This window comes from Bos grunniens, chromosome 6 (genome assembly GCF_055505025.1).
Source record: "Bos grunniens cultivar Pamir isolate PY7600 chromosome 6, Bosgru_T2T1.0, whole genome shotgun sequence".
Classification (NCBI taxonomy): Eukaryota; Metazoa; Chordata; class Mammalia; order Artiodactyla; family Bovidae; genus Bos; species Bos grunniens.
The window spans coordinates 47,094,986-47,118,274 of record NC_141170.1 but is presented as its reverse complement, the minus strand read 5'-3'; the positions used below and the strand labels follow the sequence as shown (position 1 = coordinate 47,118,274).

The 23,289-nt window shown below is 43.1% G+C and overlaps 1 protein-coding gene across 1 annotated transcript; it reads left to right on the top strand.

Moving 5' to 3' along the window:
• The first annotated feature begins 2,281 nt into the window (after positions 1 to 2,281).
• Positions 2,282 to 18,480, top strand: SRD5A3 (steroid 5 alpha-reductase 3). Its single transcript, XM_086405748.1, has 5 exons — positions 2,282 to 2,582; positions 10,527 to 10,669; positions 12,443 to 12,640; positions 16,478 to 16,612; positions 17,501 to 18,480. The coding sequence occupies exons 1-5, from the start codon at positions 2,362 to 2,364 to the stop codon at positions 17,758 to 17,760; spliced, it is 957 nt and encodes a 318-aa protein (XP_086261874.1). The 5' UTR covers positions 2,282 to 2,361; the 3' UTR covers positions 17,761 to 18,480.
• Positions 18,481 to 23,289: the final 4,809 nt, after the last annotated feature.

The window sequence follows — 23,289 nt, the reverse complement described above, 5'->3', positions numbered from 1 at the left end:
CATGACCACAGGAAAAACCATAGCCTTGACTAGACAGACCTTTGTTGGCAAAGTAATGTCCCTGCTTTTCAATATGCTATCTAGGTTGGACATAACTTTCCTTCCAAGGAGTAAGCGTTTTTTAATTTCATGGCTGCAGTCACCATCTGCAGTGATTTTGGAGCCCAGAAAAATAAAGTCTGACACTGTTTCCACTGTTTCCCCATCTATTTCCCATGAAGTGGTGGGACCAGATGCCATGATCTTCGTTTTCTGAATGTTGAGCTTTAAGCCAACTTTTCCCTCTCCACTTTCACCTTCATCAAGAGGCTTTTTAGTTCCTCTTCACTTTCTGCCATAAGGGTGGTGTCATCTGCGTATCTGAGGTTATCGATATTTCTCCCAGCAATCTTGATTCCAGCTTGTGTTTCTTCCACTCCAGCGTTTCTCATGATGTACTCTCTATATAAGTTAAACAAGCAGGGTGACAATACACAGCCTTGACGCACTCCTTTTCCTATTTGGAACCAGTCTGTTGTTCCATGTCCAGTTCTAACTGTTGCTTCCTGACCTGCATACAGATTTATCAAGAGGCAAGTCAGGTGGTCTGGTATTCCCATCTCTTTCAGAATTGTCCACAGTTTATTGTGATCCACACAGTCAAAGGCTTTGGCACAGTCAAGAAAGCAGAAATAGATGTTTTTCTGGAACTCTCTTGCTTTTTCCATGATTCAGCGGATGTTGGCAATTTGATCTCTGGTTCCTCTGCCTTTTCTAAAACCAGCTTGAACATCAGGAAGTTCATGGTTCACATATTGCTGAAGCCTGGCTTGGAGAATTTTGAGCATTACTTTACTAGGATGTGCTGCTGCTGCTGCTGCTAAGTCACTTCAGTCGTGTCCAACTCTGTGCGACCCCATAGATGGCAGCCCACCAGGCTCCCCCGTCCCTGGGACTCTCCAGGCAAGAACACCGAAGTGGGTTGCCATTTCCCTCTCCAATGCATGAAAGTGAAAAGTGAAAGTGAAGTCTCTCAGTCATGTCTGACTCTTAGCAACCCCATGGACTGCAGCACACCAGGCTCCTCAGTCCAATGGGATTTTCCAGGCAAGAGTACTGGAGTGGGGTGCTATTGCCCTCTCCAACTAGCATGTGAGATGAGTGAAATTGTGCAGTAGTTTGAGCATTCTTTGGCATTGCCTTTCTTTGGGATCGGAAGGAAAACTGACCTTTTCCAGTCCTGTGGCCACTGCTGAGTTTTCCAAATTTGCGGCATATTGAGTGCAGCACTTTCACAGTGTCATCTTTCAGGATTTGAAATAGCTCAATTGGAATTCCATCACCTCCACTAGCTTTGTTCGTACTGATGTTTTCTAAGGCCCACTTGACTTGACATTCCAGGATGTCTGGCTCTAGGTCAGTGATCATGATTATCTGGGTCATGAAGATCTTTTTTGTACAGTTTTTCTGTGTATTCTTGCCACCTCCTGAGCTATCAGGGCTATTTTTTGGAACTGACACATTTAAGGCTTTAATAAAATATTTTCTAAAAGACTTAAAGTTTCATTTGTCCTAACCAAAAAACTGATGAGTCAATAAAAATAGCACTGTCACTACATGGAAATAAATACAAGAAATGACAGACGGAGTCAAAAACTTTGCTTCTAAGGAGTGGAACTCTAGAAGGAACAGGGCTGCAGTTTTTAAATTTTTAGCACTTTCATTTTTGTATTTGCAATTGCCTTTACTTTCTACTTTACATGTTTAAATTATACACATTCCTAACATTCTACTACAACTACTCATTTTTGTGTGTAACCTGCCTTCTTCATCTACATTCATATTAATATAGTTCACAATCATAGCTCTTCATTTTACATTTTAGATTTTTTTCACTTAACCTACAGTTCCAGTTATCACAAAGCTTTCCGTGTTTTTACAGTCTCCATAATTATTTTAATGGCTGCATGATATTCCAATGTGTTACCGTACCATAATTTAGCTAAATACCTTAACATGGAACATTCTGGATTGTTTCCACTTCCAATGAAAACAATGCTGCAGTGAAGACTTGCAGTTATGTGGCCTTGTTTGTTCCGCTGCTTTGAATCATATTGTTGAATCATATTTCCGGGGTCCTACCGAAGCAACCCTGATTTACACAGTATACCGACTGCTGCCAACGAGCACCAACTTGACCCTAACCCGCGAACCCGCGTGGCGGGGCGGTGGCTCCGTCCCAGGGGGCGTGTCCAGGGCGGGGCCAAGCGCGTCCCCGCCCCGCGCTGGGCCCAGACGTCCCGCCCGACTGAGCCCGCGCACCGCAAGCGAGTAGACGGTCTTCCGGGGGCCGGGGGAGCTAGATAGCTGGGCTTGCCGGCTATGGCTACGTGGGCGGGGACCGAGGTCTCGGCGCTGAACCCGCTGCGCGCCTTTTGGCTCACGCTTGCTGCCACCTTCCTACTGACCCTGCTGCTGCAGCTCGTGCCGCCCGGCCTGCTTCCGGGCTGCGCGTTCTTCCAGGACCTGATCCGCTATGGAAAAACCAAGGAAGGGGCGCCACCGCGCCCGGCCGCCTGCCGGGCCTTTGATGTTCCCAAGAGGTAACCGCGCACGGGCGCGAGTCCTGGTTGCCAAGTCAAGGAGAGCCGGGGGCGCCCTGTTCGAGCTACCGGCAGGGGGCAGCAGAGGTGGGCACGGAGCCGGCGCGGACCGGATCCGGGAAGCCCAGGCCGATTCCCCGAGGCGGCGTTACCCCTGCCCGCCCTCCCGCAACTGCACGCGTCAGCTCTGCGGCCCTAGGGGCGGAGTGTCCGGAGACACAGAGGAAGCTGAGCCACGCGCACCTCCCGGGGCGCAGGAACGTAAACTTGTGGCCTCAACGTAGCCTTTCCTTCGGGGGAAATGGCTGCGCTTCCAAATTTAGGGCTGGTCACCAGGCGGTAAAGTCTCCTTTGTCCCCAATTTCTCTTTCCGCCGTCCTGCACTCTAGGGACTCATAACCTAACTTGAGGTCGCCGAGACTCACTAGAAATGAAGGCAGGCCCTCCCATGTCTCGTGTCCCCTGTTTGTCTCCCTCACAGTCAACAGTCAGGACGAAGGTTGAGACGCTGGTCACTAACAGACGCCACCTCCATCAGCCGCACCAAGGCAGGTGCCCCGGGAGAAAGTTGCCCAAGATGGCACGTTTAGGCAAGCGTGGTCCCTAAGCGCCATATGGCTCAACAGATTTCATAACTAAGTTAAATGAGAGATTAAATCGTTATGCCTTCAATATAATTGTTGAAAAAATTGTAAGGCTTATTATAGTCCGGGGAGATTTTTTCATGTGTTTTCACTTTAAACTTAGAACATAACTGAGAAGAGTGGGCCAAACACTTCTTGATGGTAGGTATATAGCAGTGGCGTTTTTTTGGAGATACAGCCTAAATTGGCGTTCAGAAAAGACTATGGTGAAATGTGATAGGGTTTCTGATGTACTAAAATATCTTGATTATCGCTTAAACCTCAAATAGGCTGTTCCCCAGGTCTGCAGATGGGAAAGGGTGTAAGTAAACTTGGCTTCCCATTTCTGACTGTTGGAGAAATACTCACCAGATGTAACACTGAGAAGCAAGCGCTAGGTCATTTTGAGGAATGAGGAAGGGGAATGAGGCCCTGGGAAGAAGAGCATATGCCTGCTAAGTCACTTCAGTCGTGTATGACTTTTTGCGACCTCTTGGACTGTAGCCCGCCAGGCTCCTCTGTCCATGGGGATTCTCTAGGCAAGAATACGGAAGTGGGTTGCCATTCCCTTCTCCAGGGGATCTTCCCGATACGGGAATAAAACCCATGTCTCTTGTCTCCAGCACTGACAGGCGAGTTCTTTACCAGTAGCGCCATCTAGGAAGAAGTAGATGCTTCAAACACTGTGATTAAACCTGTTTCTTAGAGGCTCTTTTTAAACTAAAATGTCCTGTCAACCCTAACCCTATTTTTCGGGAAAAGGCAATGGCAACCCACTCCAGTACTCAGACCTGGAAAATCCCATGGGCGGAGGAGCCTGGTAGGCTGCAGTCCATGGGGTCGGGAAGAGTCGGACACCACTGAGCGACTTCACTTTCTTTTCACTTTCATGCATTGGAGAAGACAATGGCAACCCACTCCAGTGTTCTTGCCTGGAGAATCCCAGGGACGGGGGAGCCTGGTGGGCTGCCGTCTATGGGGTCGCATAGAGTCGGACACGACTGAAGCGACTTAGCAGCAGCAACCCTATTTTTAATCAGGACTTGAATGTAGTAAGTACTTTTCTACTTCATAGCAGGGACATTCCTAGATTGTCATTTTTTTAATGTTACAACGTGAAGAAAACAATTATTTGTTTTGAGTGAATTCTAACAATTTACTTTCTGAATTTTAAAAAAGATACTAGTGTCACTGATAAAAGGGCACATTTCAAATCATCCCCTGCACTTACCTATTTATTTGGCTCCCATACCCCACCTCTTACTACTCCAGTCTGTGGTCATATGGCAGCCAATAAACAGATTTTGTACCTTTTCCTTATTCATTATTGCAAAATGGGTGCTCTTTGGGCTGCTTGTAATTTCTACTATATTATGAAATAATTTACACCTTTTTCTTCTTCCAGAATTCTAGAATGGACCATCCTATGATGTTTTGTTTGACTTTTTTTTTCCTAAATTGAAGCTGAAATTTCTTTTTATTCTAGAGCAGGTACAACTATTCCAGGCCAATAATGAAAGTCAAAAATGTCTAGATGCTATATTGAAGGACTTTTCCTTGTTCAAAATTCAATAGTACTCTTAAAAATGAAAATAAGCCTATAACTTTTACAAACAGGCAGCTGTGAATCATGTTTCTGTACCTAAGAGCTCAAGTTAATTTGGGAGGAATTATTTTTTCATAAATGGTAAAGAATTAAACCTTAATTGAGTTCATGGGATGTTTGATTCCATAATCCCTGTCTGGTAGATTTTTTTTTTTTTTTAAATTAAGGTGATACTGCTTTTCTTGTTTTCTTTTGGTTCCTGGAGTTTTGATTTCCCAGAAAGTCAGAATAAATACTTGACCTCAAACATGAGTCACAATGCTCTTGATTTTCATAGTGCACATGGAAATACTTCTATTTCTAATATTTCAAAATATTATAGAAACATTTTAATTAAATTCAGCACTAGAGACAAAGAGAATCGTCCAGTCTTTCCCTACTGGGGTTCAGGGATCCTAACCAGAAATCCAGAGGATCTATGGATAGAACTCATCACAAATTGGATTAGAGAAAATTACACCTTTATTTCACTAATCTCTAGCTGTAATTCACCATTTTCTTAGTGATGAATGGAATCAACAAACCACAGTATAATTAGCAATATCTGCAGTAGAATTGGCAATACCTGCAATTTAATACTATATTAAAATTATTGAAGAGACTTACAACATTTTCATCACTATATAAAAATACTGTATTATCATCCACTGTGTCTCATTATTTAATACATTTAATTAAGCACATATATCACAAATGTTTCTTAGTGATTGTGTAACCTATATTTCAGTATAATTGGGTTTCCTTTGTATCCCCATGTATTTTAGGCTTGGGAAGGGGTGTGTTGCCTTCACCAGACTGCCTGAGGAGTCCATGGAAGAAAAATGTCAAGAATCCCTACTCTGGGCTGTCAATTCCATACATTTACATTTGTCTTATTTGTTGCCATATCCTAGGCTCAATGCCTGACAAATAATAAAGTCCTCAGTCAATGTTTTGAATGAATCAAAGAAAAAAGATTTTAGGTTTGATTTATTGATTAACTTGACTAGTTTCTCTGAGAGTAACTTTGGCTAAGGTACCTTCTCTTTCATTCATTTATTTATTTAACCAGTGTTTATAGAGTATGTACTATTGCCAAGAGCTGTTCGAAGTTCCTTGGAACCTTGGTTTTTGTAAAGCAGTAAATATGTAAACAAATCTTTTAAAACAAGCAAGACAATTTCATATGGTAATAAGTGCTTCAGAGGAAATCCAGCTGGTTACTTGATCATGAGCAAGATGTGGGTGGCAGTGACAGCCCTGGAAAGGATGATCAGAAACGGGTAGGGCAGGAGATGAGTTCATTTCAGGAGGCCAGAACAGACATTGGGCTTTATGGACCATGGTGGAGATTAGATTTTATTCTGAGTGTATGGAAAGCAGCTTTAGGATGAGGAAATGGGGGTGTGGCATTATGTGATTTAGGTTTGAAAGAATGACTTGCCATTGTGTGGGAAAGACTGGATGAGAGGCTGTTAACAGTGCTCCAGGCAAGAAGTGGTAGTATGGATTAGACTGTTAGTGTAGTAGAACCTATTTGTCATATAGGTGGTGATGATATTAAAGCACATAGCATAGGGCCAGGCACCTAGGCAGAACTCAGTAACCATTAGTTTCCTTCCTTGGTGTGTATGTATGTACACACACGCTTGTGTCCAGTCACTCATGTCCAACTCTGGGACCGCCTGGACTGTATAGCCTGCCAGGCTCCTCTGTCCATGGAATTTCCCAGGCAAGAATACTGGAGTAGGTTGCCATTTCCTCCTCCAGAGGATCTTCCCAACCAAGGGATTGAACCCACGTCTCTTGCTTGGCAGGCAGATTCTTTACCACTGAGCCACCAGGAAGCCTAGTTTCCTTCCTTAGTTAACCCTGTAACTCCCCTATCTGGTCCTGGGATCAGTTCTGGCAATCAGTAAATATGTATTAAATCAGAGCATATCTCCTGGCTCAGAACTATCCAGTGGCTTCCAACTCACAGAAGAGTCCAAAACCTTATACAATCTTGTTCTCACCACCTCACTGAGGTCCTATAGTTTGCCCCTCCTGTGGCTCTAATCCAGTTTTCTGGGTCTCTCTCTGCTTGTTGTTTCTCCCACCTCAGGGCCTTTGCGCTGCCTGTTTCCTCTACCTGGAAAGCTGTTCCCCCAAATAGCCAGATGGTATATGCTCTCACTTCCGTATAATTCTGCTCAGATACTACCTTGACAGTGAGACCTGCCCTATCCACCCTGTTTAAAAATATAATGCTGCCATACCCAGCATTCCTCTTCCCAGCTTTAGTTTTCTCATTAGCAGTTATCACCTACTGACGTGCTATAAATTTTACTTCTGTGTGTTACTGTGAATATAAGCTCCATGATGGCAAGAATTGTTGTCCTTTGTGTTCACTGCTGTACCTCCCGAGCTAGAGCAGTCCCTGGCTTATAATAGACATCAAACTGTTGGTTAAGTCAGAGGAGTGCTTGCTTGGTGCCCAGTCCTGTGTTACCGTAAGGGTCACTGTATCCTTGCTCCCAAGGGCTCACTTCAATTAAGCATAGTGCGAATGGAAGAAAAACAGGGAGAGTATTTAGAACAGAAGGAAGTGGAGTTTTCCAATCCGCTTTTGAGGCTAGAGCTGGGTCTTTTCAAAAAGAAATATGGGACTTTCCTGGTGATCCAGTGGCTAAGACTTCACGCTCCCAATGCAGGGGACCCGGGTTTAATCCCTGCTCACGGAACTAGATCCTGCATGTGCAACTAAGAGTTTGAGTGCCACAGCGAAGACCCAGCACAACCAAATAAATAAATAAACAGAGATACAACCTCAAATAAAGAGTAGAACACATTTCATGTAGCAGGAATCAGGCAAACAAAATGAGAGAGAATGTGCAAAATGTAGGAATAAGAAAAACAAGTCAGCCTGTCAGTCAAAACCCTATGGCACAAGTAGGGCAGAGCAAAATGTGGCTTAGCAGCTTATATAAAACATGTGAGTGACTTGAATGACTCATGATTTGGTATAAATTGGTATGTGTAATGGTAGAGGTGGAAAAGTAGGTTCAAACAAATCTCGACCACATGACCAGGAGCATAGCCATGTGACTTTTAACTTCAGGGTCATCGAGGCTGAGTCTGGAGCCAAACACTGCCACTTCCTGGGAAGTGTTGGACAAGTAACTGAACCTTCCGAGCCTTTGTTTTCTCATCTGCCACATGAAGATAAACTTGCCAGGGTTGTTGGGAAGATGGGATGAATACTCTTAACTGGTCTTCCCACAATTAGATGATCCTCTTACCTAAGTACCAGAGGGATTTTTTTGAACAATGACCAAAATGAATGAGCTATGTTCTCACTTTCTCTCGCTCTCTTGCGCGCTCTCTCTCTCATACACACATTGTTGGGAAGATGGAATGAATACTCTTAACTGATCTTCCCACAACTAGATGATCCTCTTACCTAAGTACCAGAGGGATTTTTTTAAACAATGACCAAAATGAATGAGCTATGTTCTCTCTTTCTCTCTCTCTCTCTCTCTGTCTCACACACACATATATTCTCTCACATACTCCCTTTTTTTTGGATTGTGATGAAATATACATGACATAACCTTTTCCACTTTAACCCTGAGTATACAATTCAGCATCTTTAAGTCCATTCACATTGTTGTGCAGTCATCAGCACTGTCCATCTCCAGAACTTTTCTGTTAGATTTTTAAAACATAGATTATTCCTTCAAGTCACTGTGTTCGAACGCTGGCCCATCACACTTAAAAGCCAGTGCCCTTACAGGACCCCATAGCATCTTCCCCTCCTTTTTCATGCTCTAGCACTGTCCATATGTTGTTTAGTCGCTAGGTCATGTCTGACTCTTGGGACCCCTTGGACTGTAACCCACCAAGCTCCTTTGTCCCTGGGATTTTCCAGGCAAGAATACTGGAGTGGGTTGCTATTTCCTTCTCCAGGGGATCTTCCCAACCTACGGATTGAACGCACATCTCCTGCATTGGCAGGCAGATTCTTTACCACTGATCCACCAGGGAAGCCCACTATCTATATAGGTGTCATTTATTGTCCCTCAGGGCCTTTGTGGTTGCTGTTTCCTCTGCCTAGAAAACTTTCCCTAGAAATTCACAAGGGTTACTCATTCTAGCCAAGCAGCACTTCTAGAAGGGCCGTCGTTGTCCATCCACCCATCCAGAATGACCTCTCCTCTGCACCACCTCTGTCCCATTACCCAGCATCAGGCAGGATGTCTGCAGATTCATTTGCTGACTCTCTGCTGAAAGGTAAATTTCAGCAAGCCAGGCACCTGGTCTGCTCCCTGCTGCATCCCCAGCTCCAAGAACATCACCTAGCAGGTTCGAAGTGCTCAGTACTCTTTTTTTGAAAAAATGAAATTGGTAAAGTGGCTCTAAAGTTGCCCCTCAGAAGCTGTCCCCTCCTCTTTCCATGGGAGCCTGCAGAGCAAGGCGCTGCTGCCATTCTGAGGTATTGGCTCAGACCAGACCTGGGCTCAGTTCTAGGAAGTGTGTCTTAAGGAAGACTCTGGTAGGCAACCAGAGGCCAGGGTCTAGGGATGGGGCAGAGGGGGCAGAATCGACACTCATGCTTGAACTAAGCTCTTTTGCATGAAGAAGAGCTGAATCAGGATTAACAGGACATCTCAGGACAGATCTAGTGACAAAATTTGTAACAGTGGTGGGAGAATTAAGTGGGTTGCTATGGAATGATCAGCTTAGATCAGCGTTAGTTAGACTGGGTTGTGGGCATGTTCTAGCGGACTGTGAGTTCTGGGACATAGAAGCATATTCTGGATCACCTAGAAGAGGAGTCTCTTGAGTCTGTGTGTAGTCTTCTTGACTCCAGGTTGTCTTACTGCATCACAGATTAATGAGACAAGAAGGAAGGCTTAATATAGCTATGATGCTTTGAAGACCAGGGAAGGCCAGGTGATGTCCAGGCAACTTGCAGAGTCAGAAAGATTTTAAGTTGATTCAAATAGAGAATAGGTAAAGAGACCTCAAAAAAACCCGTGGTGGGCCCTCGTACCATACCAGGTATTGCAGCAAACCAACATTGTCTTTCAAGTAAAATTAACTCTGTTAATTGCAATTTATGTTGCTTTTGTGGTTTTATTTCATTTGTTAACTCTGTTGATGGTAACACACACACTATACTTGTACTAGACTGTACCCATCAGGAGTTGATAGCTAGTTTTATGAGTTCTTATTTGTCATGTTATCATAGAAGTAATTTAGGTCGACACAATTTAGAAAGACACTAAATCAGAAGACCTATTTAAGGTTTCTTGCAGCCCTATGAGCATGTGATTGTGCAAATCTTGTGTAACTGTTGTATGGCTATTGCAGCAATATTACTTGAGATTTAGAAATCTTCCACAGGTTTGGCTTGTGGTAGCACAGTCTAGGCTCTCCCTGTCAGGCCCTGGGGCCCTCTATTTTTGAATTTGAGCCCAATTTTGTTACCTGAAGATAAGACAGATCGTTAACTTTAATCTAAATTTAACAAGGCCATTCGTGTTCTTATTAACCTCAGGAAACCTTTTTCCTATGAGTTAACCAGTCCTATCATCTGAAAGGAAATTTCAAAAATCTGAACATCTGTAGGATTCAGGTTCTATTAAAAAAGCAAAACTATGCTTGCAGCATGAGGGAAAAGAATAGTCTTCTAGCATAATAGCTTCAAGTGGATCTGCTTTGATCATTATCTAACCTGTTTTCCCTTGGCAGGTATTTTTCGCATTTCTACATCATCTCAGTGCTGTGGAACGGGTTCCTGCTTTGGAGCCTTACCCACTCTCTGTTCATGGGAGCACCTTTTCCAAACTGGCTTCACGGTCTGCTCAGAATTCTTGGGACTGCGCAGTTCCGAGGTAACAACTCCCCTGGCTAATTCCAACCCTTGCGTCCTGTTCCTGACTTTCCTGCCTGCGGCAAGCTGTTCTGGGTAGTTCATAGCTTCTCTCAGGCTCCTCCTCAGCGGGTGAAGGGTGGGGGCAGAAAGGCTTCTGCGTGGATCATAGCCAGATGGCCAAGGAGGAGGCCTCAGGTCCTTCATTGAGATCATGGCAGAGCTCCAAGTCAACTCTTCATCCCTGACTTCCCAGCAAGTGCTGTGCTAAACAGCACTGGCCATTCTCCCTCTGATATTTTTAGTACTGTTGATAAATTTATACAGAAGTCTTTACAATTAAGGGGAAAAACTTTTAAGATTCCTCAGGTTTGCCTTGAAACATTTATCATATATGTAGTTCCAACCAAAATTGTGCCTCCAGACTCCAGAAATTTGAGAGAAAATTACTTTTTAAATCATGGATTAAAAAGGTTTGTTTGCTGTGGGGCTTTGGTTATATCATAAAATTGATTGGAAATAGTTGTTGACCAGATGATTACAAAGTAGCCTTTAGATTGGCCTCACTGTGCCTTGAATAAAGGATACACGGAACGATTTAAAAAGTAAGGAATTGAAGGCGAAAACCATAACATGACCTCAGTTAATGTCGGGCAGCGGGAGAGGGGAAGAGTTAGAAACACATTGCTCTGGGGCTGTCACTGTCCTTTGTTCCAGCAGCCAAACCACTGGCTCCCTAGGAACAGTCCTTGTTCTGTATCTACAGAGGAACTTTTTGCAAAAGGTGACAGTCAGACGGGGAAAGTATGCGGAGCCCACTTGGGAGGGGAAGATACCAGAGCGAATCCCACTTCACCACTTAACACTTTATGCCTTCATTCGTGTACTGGAGGGTTCATGGGGTTCTGGTATTTGGAGGGTGGTTGTGAGGAGTTTTATTTGATTGTTTTAACCTGTTGCTGAAGAGTTAGAACTAGATTTTTACTATGTATAAAAGAGAAAAGCAGGCCAAGCCAATATGACAGAAGTCTCCATAGAATGTACCCTTCGGAGAGTCAGGGGAGGGGCAGTGCCTGGAAGGGAACCCAAGCACCTGCTGGTCTTCTGGATCTGGTCATATGGGTTTAGTTTGTAAAAATCTATTAGGCTGTGTTCTTAATGTATATTTATGTTGTATGATAACATTTTTTGAAAAATGTAGATTTTATGTCATTTTAAAAACCAGCATTTTTTCTGACTTCTTTTGGGGCAGAGGGGCAAAAGGCAGATAGATAGATTTCAAGGCTCACAGTCCCCCAAAAGTATCATTTTTTTGCCTCTTAGTATGAAAAGAAATGCACAGTTCTTCCCACTCCATTTTCATGCCCCTTTCTGTTTGTGTACATTCCTGTGTCACGTGTCCCCCTGACCTCAGGCATCCCACCAGGGGGCCTGGCTCAGAAGTCATCCAGGAACTCTTCTGACCATCTTCAAATGGGGATGCATGTCAGGGACCCAGAAACTGTGGAGTTGGGTTCTGAGAGCACAGACCCTTCCCAGCCCCATAACCCAGATGGCTTTCACATCACAAAGTAGAGACAGGAGACCTGAGTTTGTCTCTACTCTGTCACTAGCCAAATTCCTTGACCACTTGGCTCACTTCCTCATTGCCACTAAAAATGGCAGTGTTAGACTTTATGATATCTGGTACCGTTTCCTAGCTCTGGTCTTGTTTAATAGTGCCTAACAGTAAGGACAGACATAACTGGACTATTCCTGGAGAGAGATGCTGAGCATGTTCCCTTCTGAATCGTAGGGGGTGAGCTCGCACTGTCTGCATTCTTGGTGCTAGTGTTTCTGTGGCTGCACAGCCTGCGAAGACTGTTTGAGTGCGTCTACGTCAGTGTCTTCTCCAATGCCGTGATCCACGCCGTGCAGTACTGTTTTGGACTTGTGTACTATGTCCTTGTTGGCCTAACTGTGCTGAGCCAAGTGCCCCTGGACGGCAGGAACGGTGAGTGGTCACTGGGGTCTGTCAGCTGAGTCACTGAGTATGTGAGAGACTCTCCCCACCAGGCATTACGGAAGCTGGAAAGTAAGAGACCTGCCCAATCCACTTGGCATATGAGGAGTCTGGGCTCTCATTGTAGCTTTAAAAACTCAGCATACCTGGAGGCTGTCATAAAGAGAACAATAAACATAAAATAATAGAACAATAAACAGGAAGAGAAAAATAAACATCATATATTAATGCATATATGTGGAATCTAGAAAAAGGTATAGATGATCGTATTTGCAACCAAGTAGAGACACAGATGTAGAGAACAAATGTGTGGACACCAAGGGAGAGAGGGATGGAGTTGGGATGAATTGGGAGACTGGGTTTGACGTTATTGAGATTATGTGTAAAATAGATAACCAATGAGAACCTACTGTGTATAGCTCAGGGGACCCTCCTGAGTGCTCCATGGTGACCTAAATGGGAAGGAAATCCAAAAAAAGAAGAGGATATATGTATATCTGTGGCTGATTCACTTTGCTGTATGGTAGCAACTAACAACATTGTAAAGCAGCTATACTCCAATAAAAATTTTAAAAATTAAACAAGTCAGCATGCCCAAGGGTACCCAGCAGATACACATCACATTAACTATAACTGCTGAAACCTGAGACACCAACATAAGCAGCAGTGCCTTCAGTGAAGAGAGTGCAGTGCAGAGTCCTCAGGAGGCTTGGTTTAGGGATGAAGAAATGGGCCACGGGGTTTCCCTCAGTGGGACTGAAGTCAGTGAACTCCTGTGGGTTAGTCTGGAAAGAAAGAGGCAGTGTGGTCAGGAGTAGAACAGGAAGCAGGGGAACTCACTGGAGCAGGAAAAAGGCCAGCCAGCCCAGTTGTCTCACCAAAGCCTTGTCATCCTGGGGTGGAGGGGTGAGGTTGGGGAAGGTGAAGTTGTGCAGGGTGAAACCAGAGGAGGAAGGGGTGGGTCAGCTCCTGGTGACAAGTTGGGATTTGAGAGGAGGCAGGGAGCCATTCTATTGCCATTTAGTTCTTGTGGTGGTTCCCCTTACAAAAAAGCTTTTCTCAAGTGAGGCAGCCTGAGAGGGGAGGGCAGAAGAGTACTGTAGTAAATCAAAGTTGTGTCTTAACACTTCCGAAGCTCTCACTTGCTAAGAAGAGGGAAGCAAAATCACAACCTTGGTTTATGAGGAGGAAATGAAATGTGATTTTGGGGGCTGGGGTGGTGGAGGGGAGGGAGGATGGGATATCTGACATATTTGACCATCTTTTTTTTTTTTTTTTTTTTTTTTACAAAAACATTGCATGTTTATCATAAAGATTTCAAGTCATTTTGGGTGATTGAAGTGAGTTTTTAATGCTGAGGTTAACTTCATCTTGCACCCTTAGTATCCATCAGCCCACACATGCTAGGGTAGATCATTCACAACTGTTTTCTCTAAGCCCAAGTCTCTGTTTCCTAAAGCTGCTCTATCCCTCCTCGTCCGTTGAGCCCATGGTCTGGCTGTTTCCAGTACTCAGTGAGTAAGCTTTCTCCACAGGTTTGATTTCCGTGCTGAGTGCCTTTGGAGCAGCCTCTCTCTGTTGCTGTAGAACCACCCAAGGCTTCCATGGCTTGAGGAATGATTTTAAAGTACAACTTACTGACTATATTTCTCAATTCCTGAATTATTTATTGGCTCTGGCCACACTCAGCTGGCATCTCTCCATCTGATTTCTCTGAGCTTAAGTCAGTTTTTCCTCCCTCAGCTTTTGGCTGTGGCATTCTTTTCAGCCCATGTCACTATTTGAGCTGTCATTCCTGAAGAACAGTCCTAGGTTTTCACCCAAAGGAACTTTCCAGAGCACTTTGGTAACCTATTAGCTTGTAGTCTGTCAGCATGACGTGTCTCTCCTGGAGTTTCCTCTGCTGGCCTGGACCCCAGCTTTTGCTCTTCCTCCTGTAGAACAGTCAAGGAGAGGCTGTTGAGACACCCACAAAATAGCTTGTAGATACTCCTTTCTGAAGGTTTCTGAAACTTGAGTTTCACCTACCTGTCCTTCAAGAGGTCATCTGCAGTCATTTGGGGCAGGCTGGGGAAGACTGGTTTCAGGAATTCATTGGAAGAAAGCACACTGGGGCATATGCCCGCTTCATGGTCTGATACACAGGCGCTTGGGAGTCAGATGGGCTTGAGTCTGAATTCTGGCTTATTTAATTTATCAGAGCTCCAGAACCTTTATCTGGAATTGGGGACATACACAAGAACTCATAAGAGGGTTCTTATGAAAGTGGAAAGTGTATCTGTAAACTACCCAGATTTTCACGTCTCCTTGTCTTCAGAGTCTAGAGGGTCTGCCCCTAGTCACTCTATTATATTTGTTCTGTGGTTTTTTTTCTTCAGAGCCCCATCTCGCCCTTATATTATTTTGATTATTGATTATATTATCTTGATTATTGATTTTTTTAAACTTGTTTCATCTCCTGCTACTAGAATGTGAGTTCATGAGGACTAGGATCTGACCTGACTCCCACTGCTTTATCCCTCATGAGAGATGCCACACTCAGTAGACACTCCATAAGGAATGAATAAATAAACAAATCATTAAATACTACACAGATCAGACCCTCAGTAAATAGCCTTCTGCCTGCCTTCTCTTTCCTGTATTATAATTCCAACTTACTCTGAAAAATCTTTTTTCCTTCATAGGTAATTTCTCTGCCTTTAGAGTAGGTGACTTGGCAGTGACATGAACTCTGCAACTTCTAACCCTATGGTGACTTGCTCTTAAAGCCCTCTGATTTAGAACTGGTTTTCATATTTTGTTTGTTTTTAACTTATAAAAATATAACCATTTAGTTAAATGGCTAAACCTAATAAACATTAAGAGACATTGTTTTTTAAAAAAATTAACTCAGTTAGACTTCGTGGACTGTCATTAGTTATTAGCTGTCACTAGCTGAGTCCTGCTTCCAAGTACCCATATGGAATAGCTCGATCCTTGGTTCTCGTACCTAGATCAATTGTTAGGGGCTCCCTCTCGGCCCCAGAGCCTAGGCTCTTCCCCACTGTCAGTGAACAGCTTTGTTTTCTTCAGTCAAGTCCCTGACTCAGCTCACTGCTTCCTGCTGAACATAGGGAAGTCCTTAGTTTGCTTTTCTGATGCCAGTCCTTAGAAAACCTTCATTCTTCCTGTCTTCTTAGTACCTGGAGAAGAAAAAGAAAGATGGAACTTTGAGTGTTTCTACTCCTGAAACAAAATCTCTTGACTGGGTTCTCTTTAATCAGAACAGGATATTGTTTTGGTCTTTATCTTGCAGTTTACATTTCCCTTTTTGAGAAGCTCTGCCCCTCACCTTTACTTGCAGTGATTTTCTTCATTGGCTGGAGCTAGTCAAGTCAGTATTCAAAGTTTCCCTAGAAATGGCTCAGGTGAGATCCTTCAGAAGGTGTTTTTCTGACAGCAGACTGCAAGAAAGAAGACATCAAACCAGGCTTAGCAATAAAAATGCAGAGTGGTCTTACCACACAAGAATACATCACAAGAGTGGAAGCTGACCCACAGAGCTGATCCCCGTGCCTGAAGCACTTGAAGAAGGAGCAGGAGAATGTGCCGATCTGGAGTTCTCTGCCAGTGAGCCCTGAAGCTGCCCCTAGCTGAGGAGCATACCTCCTTCATCCACAGGGACAGTGTTCTCCCTTCTGTGCTTGGGAAATGATATCAGGGTGGTTTTCTAGTCATAAGGAACCAAATAAGTGGATAATTGTGTTCTGCAGACTGTATAATTTTTTTAATGCGCTGAGCCTCTGAAGTTTTGCAGAGTTGGCTAATAGGTAATTCTTATTTCTGTAGTCTATGTGATAGGGAAGAATCTCTTGATGCAGGCTCGGTGGTTCCATATCCTCGGAATGATGATGTTCATCTGGTCATCTGCCCATCAGTATAAATGTCATGTCATTCTCAGCAATCTCAGGAAAAACAAAGCAGGTAAGATATCTTTTAGAACCACTGACTGGGGGGTTTTAGCCCTCAGGAGTTAAATGTACTTATTCTTTCTCTCTTTTCTTTCCTGCTCTAATTAGTCAACTAATCAATCTATCAAATACTCATTTTGACAAGACTCTCTGGGTCTTGATCTTCCCATCTGTAAAACGAGAGCATTTTACTGACAGCCCTCGCTGGCACCATCTAGCCCTGACATTCTGTGACTCTATGCTGTGCCCACATTTTGGGGCCTGCACTGCATATAAGTGTCGAACCAGCATGTCAGCACTACCATTACTGTGCCAAGTTAGTATCGTTCCAGCCAAAGCAAAAAAATTTAACTTTTTTAGTTAGCTTGTACTGACTTATCACATATACAGTTTTTATTAGGCTTTTTGAAATAATAAAAATTGAACAGTGCTACTCAACATTTATCAGGCACTTGCTTTGTGCCAGCCCTGTTCTGAGTCGCTTTATGTGTAACATCACAGTACTCGCTTGAGGCAAATACAGTCTTACCCTGATTTTACAGGTGAGGAAACAGAGGCACAGAGAGGTTAAGCAACTTACCTAAAATTACACAGCTTGTAAGTGGCAAAGCTAGGACTCTAACTCATGCAGTCTGACTCTGGAATCTGAGCTCTTCATCACTAGCTTGGAGGATTGTTGGAGAAACAGGCTTTCTTTTGTGCTTATTTACAGTTAGTATAACTTCAGTCTGTGACTTTCTGACATGTAGTAGGTTGACAGTGGAGGTGGTGATAGCATGGTGGTTTGTACAGGTCTGTGACATCCTTTTCTGGTTGAGTTTTTATAAATGACTTCAGGAGCAAAGTGGTAAAACTTTCTTCTAGCAACTTCAGACGTTAAGGGTATCTTCTCCCGTTTCAGGAGTGGTCATTCACTGTAACCACCGAATCCCTTTTGGAGACTGGTTTGAATACGTCTCTTCCCCTAACTACTTGGCAGAGCTGCTGATCTACATTTCCATGGCTGTCACCTTCGGTTTCTACAACTTGACTTGGTGGCTCGTGGTAACATATGTCTTCTTCAACCAGGCCCTGTCTGCTTTCCTCAGCCACAAATTCTACAAAAGCAAATTCATCTCCTACCCGAAGCACAGGAAAGCTTTCCTGCCATTTCTGTTTTAAGTTAACCTCCAGTTATAAAGAATGCAAACCAAGTGACGGGTTCAGTTCCTAAAGACAGGGAAGTCTAGAGACCAAAGTACAGTTTCTGTGGAATGGCTTGAAACTCTGTTCCATTTCTGTTACCAAAGTCTTCACTGCGTGAGCAAAGACATACCCCTCCGGAAAATGAGTCTTCAGACAAGAAATCCTTCCTCCCGGCAGACATGGGAACGCTTTGTGTGCTTTCTGAGATGTTCTATAGAACCAACCAGCTGCTAGAAAATAAAGAGCAGATGAGACTTCAAGCTGCTTCAAAAACAAGACCAGGCAAGAATATATGAACAGCATCTAACAAATACATACATATACAAAGGAAGAGAGAAGCTCACATGTGGCTTTGTTTTTGCTCCAAACTAACTAGACAGCAGGATAAGCAATATAATAAGTGCTCAGTAAATGCTTATTGCATTTCAGTCAAAGCAGAATAGCCCTTGAAAATAAGAGCAATGTATAATTCACATTGATGGATTCAGGGGGAAGTGAGTGTATTGAAGTTATTTTATACTTACTACACAAAGATTACCAGTAATGTAACCATCAGTAGTCATCTCCCCCTCAAATCACAGCTTAACAGAAGGTTTGAAACCTCTTTTATTTAATACTTTTTTGACATCCCTTTCTGGGGAGTACCTTAAAAGTGAAAGTATCAAAAATAAAGTATTTTTGTATTTATGCATAAAAGCCTTCATGAATGGCACTGACACTCCAGATTGGATAGCGCTGTAGCCTCATTTGTACGTAATTACTTAGATTGGATTAATAACTGCCTGAGTTTATTTTAACTTAACAGAATGAATCCAAAGATATTTAAAGTTTATACTGACAATAGCGTTTTTAAAGAAAATACCCATCATTCAATCAAGTAGATATAAAAGTATAGTGTAAAAGTAGAAAATAATACCATAGTCTGAGCAGTGCAGTAAAAACTGCACATTTGTGCAACGTAAGATTTACTGGCTTATTGGCCAGGGTATTAACTATTCCTTTTATACAGCTGTTTTATTATAGTCTACTAAAGTTTTGTGCTCAGGTATACCATGCTATGAGGGAAAGCACCTCGTTGTTAACCCAACACAGATGGAATGCATAGTCTAAGGATGTCCTCCCCACCTGCATCTGCAGTGATAAACCAAAGCTATTAGATTCTTTCCAATCTGACTTTCAGTGTATGTATATCAGCACATATTCTAAAGTCCTTACACTTCTGAAGTAGCGTTTTCTCCCCAGCAATCAAATGCCACTTCCATCAGCTGCTCCGTCTGTTCAAATGAAATGACATGTTCATTTCATTTATCATTTAGATTCGCCATCCTCAAGACCAGAATTCAGGAACAAAACTTCTTACTTCAGAAATGTGAAGCCCATTGCATTTTGGTCTTAATTTCCACACAAATGGCATAAATTTTAGTAGCATACTATTGGGGGAGAAAAATGTATTTTGCTTTAGCTTGCAATTTCATACTAGGCTAGACTAGGAATTTGGCTACTACTCTGGAATTTCATTGTACTTTTAAGTAAAATCATCATCACCCCTGCGAGGAGGCCCATGGGCTGTGAGAGAGGGTTCCCTGTCCGCCCTGTACACCCCGCGCCCACGCCACCTTCATCACACTTCTATCTCCTGCTGTCCCTTCACCTTCCTGGCTCAGACATTGCACTTCTAGGTGAAAACAAAAAAGGAAGTAGTGGTGTCCTCAAAGGGGTTCAGAACAAAGTCACCATCTTTGTTGAAAGCTCAACTGCGGAGAATAATTGAAAATCGTGCTGTGTTGCAAGATCGCTATCAGCAATGCTCTTTGGATTGGTGAAAATATTTTGTGTGCCTGGAGGGAGAATGCCAGAGACAGTCTGTAGATTCTTCCCATGGGTAGTCCTGGAATAGCCTGGGGGCAGGGTTCCTGTCTTAACCTGCTAGCTTAGTTGAACAGCTTTCCTCTTTCATTCTGTTACTAGTAAGTTCAAGGGAAATGATACTGAACCACCTCATAACAGCATTCCCTGGGTTAACAACTGACTATAAAAGTATGCTAAAAATAGCCTTTGTTTTTAAGTCTCCCAAGTTGTAGCTCGGCCTCTATACTGACATTTGCTTTCAGTGAGCTTTCAGTGAGCATGGATGATTTTGTGTCCACAAAGCTTTGTTCTGTGTTACCTTTTTAATTCAGTGAGTGGTTATTACTAGAATTCCTATCCCAAAAAAGGGAAAAGCCTTTGCTGATATTTTTATATAAAGCTTAATAGATAGTCTAAGGAAACTGTAAACATTTACATAACTAAAGTTACCTGAAAATTCAAGGACCATTGATAAGGAATCTGTCTTGAACTGATAACATTAAAGAGGTCTTAATAAACGAGCAAGTAGAAATTTTTTACATATCTAAGCAGCATCTGCTTATCAGAAAAAATTATTCAACTGATTTTTATCAGTATCTTAACCTTCTAAGATTTTTCTGATAAATGGAAAAGAAACAGTAGAGTTGGCAGTGGTCCCTAAGTCACATGATGCGTATTTCATCATTTTTCTCAAATACTGATGATCCAGAAAGACATATATTGGTTTCAGGGAAACAAAATTTAATCATTTGAATAAACATTGTATTATAAAAAGCTACCCTATGCACATAATATCAGGTCTCTTCCTTCAAAAGGACTGAACACTTGAAGTCCTTAGTGGACAAAAGAACACAAGGGATTTCTCTGCAGAAAGACCAATCTACCTCCTGAGTCTAGCCCTCTGGGTAAAAACCTCGTAGCATATGTGCAGTTTTTATCAGGGGTCCCTGGCCTACATAGCATCTTTCTGTGAATTAAAAAGTTGTTACTCTGGCAGCATCCCTATGAGAGCAGGGCATGAGCCTTTGTGGGCATAAAAGGCAGCTGGGGATGGGACTGCAGCTTAATAAGCAGATCTTGAGTTGGATCTCAGCCCAGTCATCCTTCAGCCTGGTGTCTGTGCAGTGCACGAACTGCACAGTGGTCCGTGGAGCCGCTGCTCATCGTGCTGCCTGATTCTGCAGATTCTGTTCACCCTAAAGTAACAAGACTTGATTTTATGGAATCTTCTCACTGAGAAAGACCATATGAATATATCTAGGAGAAGGGGAAGTAAGCACTCCATGTAAAACATCCCTGCTGCTGCCCACCAAAAGAGCAGTTTGGTGGTTAGCAGGTAAGTGACTCTCAAACGGTCAAATGTTCAGATGCTAGGATGCTAGTCCCAAGTAGAATATTTTGCTTCTCTGATTGACGTCTCCTGTCTTTCCAGTTCATTGTTCTAGTACAGCAACTCCAACAGCCCTTCCACCCCACTGGGACCTCCAGTCTATTGATGCCATGACATTATTATTGTCCTTCACCTCTCCTCTAAGTTTTATCTCCTTAACGTACTTAAGAGAATCACTCTTATCATCCATTTGTAATATCCCCAACTCTCTTGCCTCCCTGCATTGCTTCTTCCTGCTGATTTAACTAAAGTACTGCTACTGCTGCTACGTTAATTCAGTCGTGTCCGACTCTGGGCAACCCCATAGATGGCAGCCCACCAGGCTCCCCCGTCCCTGGGATTCTCCAGGCAAGAACATGAGTGGGTTGCCATTTCTTTCTCCAATCCCTGGTTAAATTCAACCCTCCCTTCCCTGTGTGTGCACCTATGCACCTGAACTATGGCTGGCGAAATACAGTCCCCAAACATCCCCCTTCAGATTTATGGCCACTCATCTCAAGCGGTGTTCACTGCTGCAGTCATAGTGAACATCCCTGTTCCATTCACTCTCCCACTCTGCTGACTGTGTCGCATCTCTGACTCAGGAGAGTGAAGCTGCTGGAAGACAGCTTCCACAGGTTACCATCACTGCACCCACCTAAGCATCTGCCCTTGAATGTTGTCTGCCCTTATTACTATTGTTGAAGGATACTTTTTTTAAAAGAATATATAATCATGATTCTCATACAAATATAAAATGAACATGTGCCAAAGATTCTATTGAAATCATGGTGAAGGAACCAGTAAGACATTAGAACCAGCTCAAAGAATTTCAAAGAGCGGACACATAAATGGATAATGTGCGTGCATGCATGTTAAGTTGCTTCAGTCATGTCCAACTCTGTGACCCTATGGACTGTAGCCCACCAGGATCCTCTGCCCATGGGATTTCCTAGGCAAGAATACCTGAGTGGGTTGCCATGCGTTCCTCCAGGGGATCTTCCCAACCCAGGGATTGAACCTGCCTCTCATGTCTCCACATTGGCAGGTGGGTTCTTTACCACTCGTGCCACCTGGGAAGCCCATATGGATAATAAGGCATGCTAAAATAAATTTGCTTAATATATCCAAAACTGTCTTCTGTAGTAGGAGAGGAAAATCAGTTGTGCCCGCATTGGACAAAATTCATTTGCATGTCTATAGAAAAGATTTTTTTGCATTCCTACCAAGTGTCTGTGACTTACAAAGTTATAAAATAGTTCAAAGACAAGGTGCAGATAACCTGAAGAGTATGACAGACTAGACACCAGTAATTTTTTTTTTGCTCATTTCAAAGTCATTTACAACTTTTTCCTGAAACTAAAAGCAGTCTTTCTGGGTTTCTAGTTGAAGCTAGGCCCTTTGCTTGGGCACTAGAGTCTACCTAAGGACACTGGTTAGCTGTTCTTCTTCCTATTAAGTCAGCAAAGTTTTACCCTTCTCAATTTTGCCAGCAGCAGACACAATACCTTTTCAAAACCTAATCCCATTTCCCTCACCGGATAGCATCTGCTTTTTCTGGTGGCTTTGCAGCCAAACTACAAAGTTTTATTTTGTCCTTACTAGCTCCAGTTTTCCTCTCAGTGCTCAACCCATTCCAGTCACTCTCCAGACCACACAACTCAACTGACACTGCTCCTGAAAGAGCCTCCAGCAACCATGTGAAATCTAGTGGTTGCTTCTCAGTATTCACACCGATGCAGCAGTTAGTCACTTCACCTTGATACGCTTCGTCTAATTGACTCCAAGACTCTGCACACTCTTGAGCTTTCCTCCTTACTTCCCTGGCTATTTCTTCCCAGGTTTTTCTACGATTCCTTCTCTTTATCCTGACTTCTGAATGTAGGAATGCGCCAGTTCCGAGTTCTTGGTCCCTTTCTCTATCTTTAGATGGTGATCTCATAACAGTCTCATGACTTGAAATACTATTTATATACTGATAACTTCTAAATATATGACAACTTCTAAACATCATTCCTCAACTCTCAACTCATATATCCAATTGCATACTCCGTGTCTCTACTTGGTGTGTAATATAGATCTCGATTGATGTGATTACATGGAAATTTCTGATTTTCCTCACCCGCCACCTCTCTTATAGCCCTCCCGTTTCTTTACTTACTCAAACTGAAAACAATGAGGTCTTCCTTGACTCTTCTCTCTCTCTTGGCCTGCAGACCATCAGTGGCTCTGCATCCAGAAGTTATCCCTGTTATATTAACTCTTTGAGCTCCCCTCCTGATTTGAGC

Coding starts and splice junctions, on each gene's coding strand:
- SRD5A3 (XM_086405748.1), top strand. CDS start 2,362: ATGGCTACGTGGGCGGGGACCGAGGTCTCGGCGCTGAACCCGCTGCGC. Junction 12,641..16,477: donor GCCCCTGGACGGCAGGAACG/GTGAGTGGTCAC, acceptor TTATTTCTGTAG/TCTATGTGATAGGGAAGAAT. Junction 16,613..17,500: donor TCTCAGGAAAAACAAAGCAG/GTAAGATATCTT, acceptor CTCCCGTTTCAG/GAGTGGTCATTCACTGTAAC.